General features: G+C 59.9%; 1 protein-coding gene across 2 annotated transcripts in view; it reads right to left on the bottom strand.

The window, feature by feature from the left end:
* PXDN (peroxidasin) overlaps positions 1-5,881 on the bottom strand; it is a 36,954-nt gene that overhangs the window by 1,381 nt on the left and 29,692 nt on the right. For both annotated transcript variants that reach the window (XM_027773830.1, XM_027773831.1), the window contains 4 exons: positions 4,534-4,668; positions 3,853-4,061; positions 926-1,046; positions 572-704 (listed from right to left, as the gene is read on the bottom strand). In XM_027773830.1, the coding sequence (XP_027629631.1) occupies positions 572-704; positions 926-1,046; positions 3,853-4,061; positions 4,534-4,668 (598 nt within the window). The remainder of the gene's footprint in view (positions 1-571; positions 705-925; positions 1,047-3,852; positions 4,062-4,533; positions 4,669-5,881) is intronic.

Genomic DNA, 5,881 nt, shown 5'->3' with positions numbered 1-5,881 from the left:
GCCCCCCCCCGCGCCCGCGGGGCGTGGCGCAGGCCCCGCCCCACGGCCGCTGGGACTGACGCAGGCCACGCCCCATGGCCCGCTTGGACTGACGCAGACCACGCCCCATGGCCTCAGGGACTGACGCAGACCACGCCCCATGGTCACACTCAGCCTGCAGGGGCTCTGTGCATACAAACATCAGGTTACCCAAGGCAGCAGAGTCCCTGCATCTAGAACAGTTCCCCGTACAGGGCCTGTGGGCAGAGGGCAGCCAGGTCACTCATTTTCTGCAGAACCTCAGCCAGAAGGCCAGCAACAGACGCTGGTGTCCTGAGAAGCAGACCCCAAGGCTTCCCTCCTCCCAGACAGGACTGACCAAGAGTGGAGAGCCCGCCTGCTCCATCACCCTGCAGTGGGTCCGCATCTGCTGTCCAGGCTGGAGACAAGTTCAGGGGCAAAGCCAGCAGAGAAGAGACTGCATCTCTCAGAGGCAGCACAAGGTGGGGGGCAGTCACCCGAGACAGCCCGTGGGGACGTGTGCTCTGGAAGTGCTGGCAGAGGTGGACGACGGTGGCCAGGGCAGCGGTACCTGCTTCCTGAGGCTTGTGATGGTCTTCTGCATCTCCAGGACAAATCCCTTGAAGCTGCCCATCCCTGGCCCCTCTGTGTGCTCCTGGGAGGCTGAGGAGGTGTTGCTGGCACGCTGCCTGTGCCTCCCCATGCTGGGAAGAAGAGAGGTGTGGGTGGCCCCGTTCTGAGCCGGGCCCCCTCTTTACGGGCACGGGGACAGCGGCTCTGACCCACAGGGCCCAGGCCCAGCAGGCAGGAAGAGGCCGTGGGCCAGACCCAGCTCCCGGAGCACCCTGCTGGGTGTGCTGCCTGTCACAGGCATTGCACCGGGTCCACGCGGGGCCGACTGCACGGCTTCCCTTGCACCACGCACCTCAGGACTCTCCGGGGCCGCGCGTTCTTGGTGGGCTTGTCTTCCTGGTAGCTGAAGTCCAGAGACCGCCGGCCACGGAAGTGGTGTGAGAAAGCGCTGAACTGCCCCCTGGTCCTACAGTCTAAACAAGAGTGTGAAGAGCATGTCAGCAGTGGGGGCAGTCTCGAGAGGACATCACACACACCCTGCCAACCACCACCATTTTACAGCGAGCTGTGACACACAGATACCTGGGACCCGTGTGGACAGTGACCGAGGGCAGCCACTCCTGCCTGGCACCAGGCCCTGCCCGATGCCCGGGACCCCCGGCCTCACATGGCTTCTCTGCACCTCAGCAGGTCTCCCAAGGCCACCCATACTCACTGCGTCCCTGCTGTCTGGGCCTCCCTGGTCTCCTGTTGTCCACACTGAGCCCACAGCTTCAGGTGCCAGTCTGCTCACTGTGGGCACCTTGTCCTCACCCAGCGCCCAGCTCACTCCCACTGGGAGGCAGGCTTTGTCTTCTCGTCCCCAAGGGCCCATTCCTACAGCCCCCCGGTGAGCAAGGGGTCGTGGCGGTGTCACACTCCCAGGCCCAGGTGAGTGCTTGAGCCTCAGCTTTGTGACACACATTAATGGTTTATGGTGAAGTGGCAAGGTGCCTGCAACTCCTGCACTAGCTCGGAAAACACGCACAGCACCCACACGTGCACACATGTGCACACACATGCACAAACATATATGCAAGCACATGTGTGCACAAGCACACATCAGAATACACACATGCATACACACACCATGTCTATACACACGTGCATGTGTGCACACATAAAAAGAGATTGTTGCTAACCCATGGCAAAACGTTGAAGGATGCATCTCTGAAGCTCGAGAGCTTTCTGAAATACTTAAGTAAATGTGGCAGGGAGTTCAGAGCTCACACGTGTGTGCACATGCACACGGCGTGTGTCCTTAACACATCAATCCCTATGAAGAAGTTGCAGTCCATAACTTTGGTCAAAAGAAAGGGACACGGGACCGGCAGATGGCGTAATGATGATGTCACTGGACACCCAGTAGTCCGCTGTGGTTCACGTCCCGGATCTGGCAGCTTGTCACTCATGCAGGGCACGTGTGCATGTGTGCCCAAGATCCCGAAAGGAGAATGGAGAAGGGACTGTGGCATGGTCGTCCCAGTGACTTCTCACCTTCTGTCTCTCTCTGTCTGTGTCTCTGGTGAGCACATGAAAAAAATCTCTCTCAAAAAGAAGATGCTGCATGTGCCTGGCAGTGGATTCCGAGGGCTCTTACCTGCATCTGTATATACACGTGTGCACATGAGTGTGAGCACACACACAGTATTGATCAAGAGGCACGGCTCAAGGAAACCTGCTTTAAACGTACTTTCAGAAGGCCAGACTGAGAAGAGAAAACGAGGCCCACACCCGATCCTGTCACACGCCGTCTTCCTTCTGTTTGCCCGTTCTAGATACAGCGTCTGGGCCGGAGTGAACACAGACGACGCCTTCTCAGCGTGAGGCCAGTCTGCTCTGAGAAGGAGACCATCGGAGCGGAGCTGTGCCAGCACGTGCTTTGCGCGGCTAAGCCCCGGCCCTTGTCTCCCTGAGTCTGGGTTTTCTGGACGCAGAGACCGGAGAAGCAGAGCAGGGAGCCAGCCCGGTCGGCTGGAAGTGGCTCCTGCGTCTGAGGGTCAGAAGGCTTTCAAGAAAACAGCTTTTGCACACACAGGACGAACCCCTGACTGCCTGTGGGAAAGCCCCTGAACCGGCGAGCCCAGCAGAGCAGGAAGACCAAGCCAGGCAGGCTCCCAGCCAAGGGCGAGAGCCTGAAGGGCCGGGAGAACCGAGGGGCAGCAAGCCAGTGCCATCCCTGAACGCGCACACACGCACCCTGACACTACACGCATGTCTGAACACGTGCACGTGTGTATACAGATGCATACAAGTTACCGACCTGGGGAGGGGATGGACAAGCAGATGTAAACGCACATCACATGAGCACCACGCACACTGCACATGCTCCTATGGACACACATCCACACGGACACAGGCACGCACGTACTCAGGAGAAGCTACCAAGAACCAGCTCCACTGGGTCAACTGGGACTTCGTCCTCACCACTCAGAACAGCGTCCCAGCCAGGCACGCGCCCTGGGCCCACGGGGTGGAGGAGCCGCTGCAGCTCTGGGCTGTGTGGGCCTCTCCTACCGGCCAGGTGCCACCAGCAACTCTCAAGAACACGCGGTGCCCAGAGCAGGCTGCGACCCGCCCCACCAGCTGTGAGGCTCGGGAGTCCCAGCCCCATCTCACCCCGTCTCCCACACAAGACCTCAGGGCTGTGCACTCGGGGCTCCAGACATGGGCTGGTCTCTAGTACCCACGGGCCCTGATCACAGTTTGAATAAAGCCAAAAGGACATTCAAATTCAAACATGGTGATGGAGGTTAACCACGGCGGGGTTCCGGGATGCACGCAGGCCGGGCCGCCGGGACGGCACACAGCAGATGCTGAGCAAGGCAGGCAGGCCGGAAGCCAGCAGCCTTCCCACGGTGGCCCCGGCGAGCCTCTGCCTTCTCGGCCCCCGAGCCCAAGTCCAAGGCCATCGCACACCCATGCATGTCCCACCCCCTCATGGGGGTCTCCCAGGCCTCTCCCTGGTCAACCCTGCCAGACGCCAAGAACATGCTCACATGCCAGAGAAGGCCGGTGTGTGCCGGCTTCCCGGGCTTGCTTCCTCCTGCCCAGGGGCACAACGTGTGCAGCCCCCTCCGGGGACCGAGTTCGTGGGGCTACCCTGCCGAGGCCTCCTCACACGGAGCCCGGTGCCAGCCAGTCCTCCAGGCCGGGCTCCCACCACCTCCCTGCTGGCCGCGGCCGCTCGCCGAGGCTGCCCGCATCCCAGCGGCTCGCCCCACGGAGGCCAGCACTCACCCTCACAGCAGTCCTGCCACACCCTGAGGTCCACCCTGGGGATCTCGTCACAGCTGACGTAGCCGTGGGGGAACTCGGCCACCCTGAACACGTCCGGCTGCACACGCGTGATGTTGTCGGAGTTGTCGCACAGGATCCTGGCCAGGGACGCCTGCTTGAGCTGGGTCAGCTGGGCGGGGGTGAACACCCCTGGGTTTTCATACCACAGCCTGCATGCCACAAAGGGCTGGTCAGAGAGAGACGGCCCGTGACACCGCTGGGTGGCTGCACCGCAGCACGGGTCGCGGTCAAAACGGCCTCGGCTCTCGTTCCGGGCCACTCACAGGGCAGACCCGAAGCAAAGAACTGGGGGTGGAAGGAGACGGCCCTCTGATCACTACTGAGCCGCAGCAGCTGCCGGTGAGCTCCTGGGGGCGGAAGGCCCACACCTAGGACCTCAGTGAGGAGTCCCACAGACGCCTGGCCTCTGAGAGGCTCAGACCCCTCCCAAGTCCCACCGTGGCAACCGCCTGGAGGGGCCATCGGTTTCCGGAACGGAAACCCCAGGAGGAAGGGCTGGCAGCCGCCAGCAGCGTGTGTATGCTGCAGTGGGTCAGCCCGAGGCAGGACCTGCGTTCGGGGACCGAGCGGGAGGAGCCTCCACTCGGCGGGATGAGCGGGGTCTCCCTCGCCCTCCGTTACCTGTCTCCGTCTCGAAGGCGCTTGAACTGGGTGCTGAGCAGGCACATGAGGGTGGGGCCCAGCCGGCTGCCAGGAACCAGGTCTTCCACCACCAGGGCAGGGAACAGGTCGATGTTGAGGGGCGAGCCATACAGCCTGCAACGGGCACAGCTTAGGGGGCCCGCAGCAGCGTGCGTGCCAGAGCGGGACAGCAGCGTGAGCAGATGCCCTTTTTTATTCTACCACTAGTTAATTATTTCTCTAAAGCGTCTGACCATTACGTTTCAAGGAATTCTCCCTACTTCCTGTTATACGCGCATGAATACAGCACCCGTGTGCACCCAGATTCATTGATCAGGAGAAATTTGCAAAGCTCAACACACAGGCCGCACGTGTAAAGCATGCCCCCTGCACCAGGACGCGCATGCAAACCACGCCCCCTGCATGCCAGAAAACAGCGCCAGTGCTGGCCGGCCGTCACTTTCTCATAAACATGTGACAACAAATGTTACTAATACAGCTACAGGCATGTTTTCACTTTCTTTTTGGAGAGGTTTTTGCTATAGGGCGCGTGCGCTTGCCAGACAGACAGAGAGAGACAGAGAGACAGAAAGTGAGAAATCACCCCTCAGGGGGGATGGTCACGCTGCAATCCTTTCTCCTCCATTCTCCTCTCGGGATCTTGGGCATGCACACACACGCCCGGCATGACTTTAAGCCACCAGATCCGGGACTTGAACCACGTTGACTACATGGGAGTCCAGTGACATAACCATTATGTCAACTGCTGGTCCCTACAGGCATTTTTTAAAAGAATAAAATGGTATTGTATTTTCAAAATATATTCACCATAAAAAATCTTGCTAGGCAAAATACTAAGATCGAAGTGTTTGAGAACAAATATGCCCACTACGTTCTCATCTCCCGATTCCCTTAGAAACAGGCTCTGAGCGTGGAGATCAGCCACTCCCACCGCACTCTGACCCACAGAGTGGGGCCCACGAGGCGGCAGGTGACAGGTGACAGGTCCCAACTTCCGTCAGAGCGGGTGGTCCCACAGCTCTGATGCCGCCTAATCAGGGCTCAGATTGGTAACACTGGACCGACCTGTCCATGTGTGCGTGTGCGTGTGCGTGTGCGTGTGTGTCTGTCAGAGGATGCATGCGCTTGCCAGAGAAAGGAAGAACAACAAAACAGAAACAGGACACCCCTCCACGGGGCACGGTCTCCGCCTCTTCCCCTCGGTGTCTGTCCAGGCGGGATTCTCGGCACACAGGTGCACGTGCCTCGCGTGTTTCTCATTGGGGGCTGAGATCTGAACCACACGGACAAACCTTTATTCCATGAGCGACACCAACAGAGAGGGAAA

This window comes from Tupaia chinensis, unplaced genomic scaffold (genome assembly GCF_000334495.1).
Source record: "Tupaia chinensis unplaced genomic scaffold, TupChi_1.0 Scaffold000377_5, whole genome shotgun sequence".
In the NCBI taxonomy this organism is placed as follows: domain Eukaryota; kingdom Metazoa; phylum Chordata; class Mammalia; order Scandentia; family Tupaiidae; genus Tupaia; species Tupaia belangeri.
This window is presented reverse-complemented; position numbering and strand designations above follow the sequence as displayed.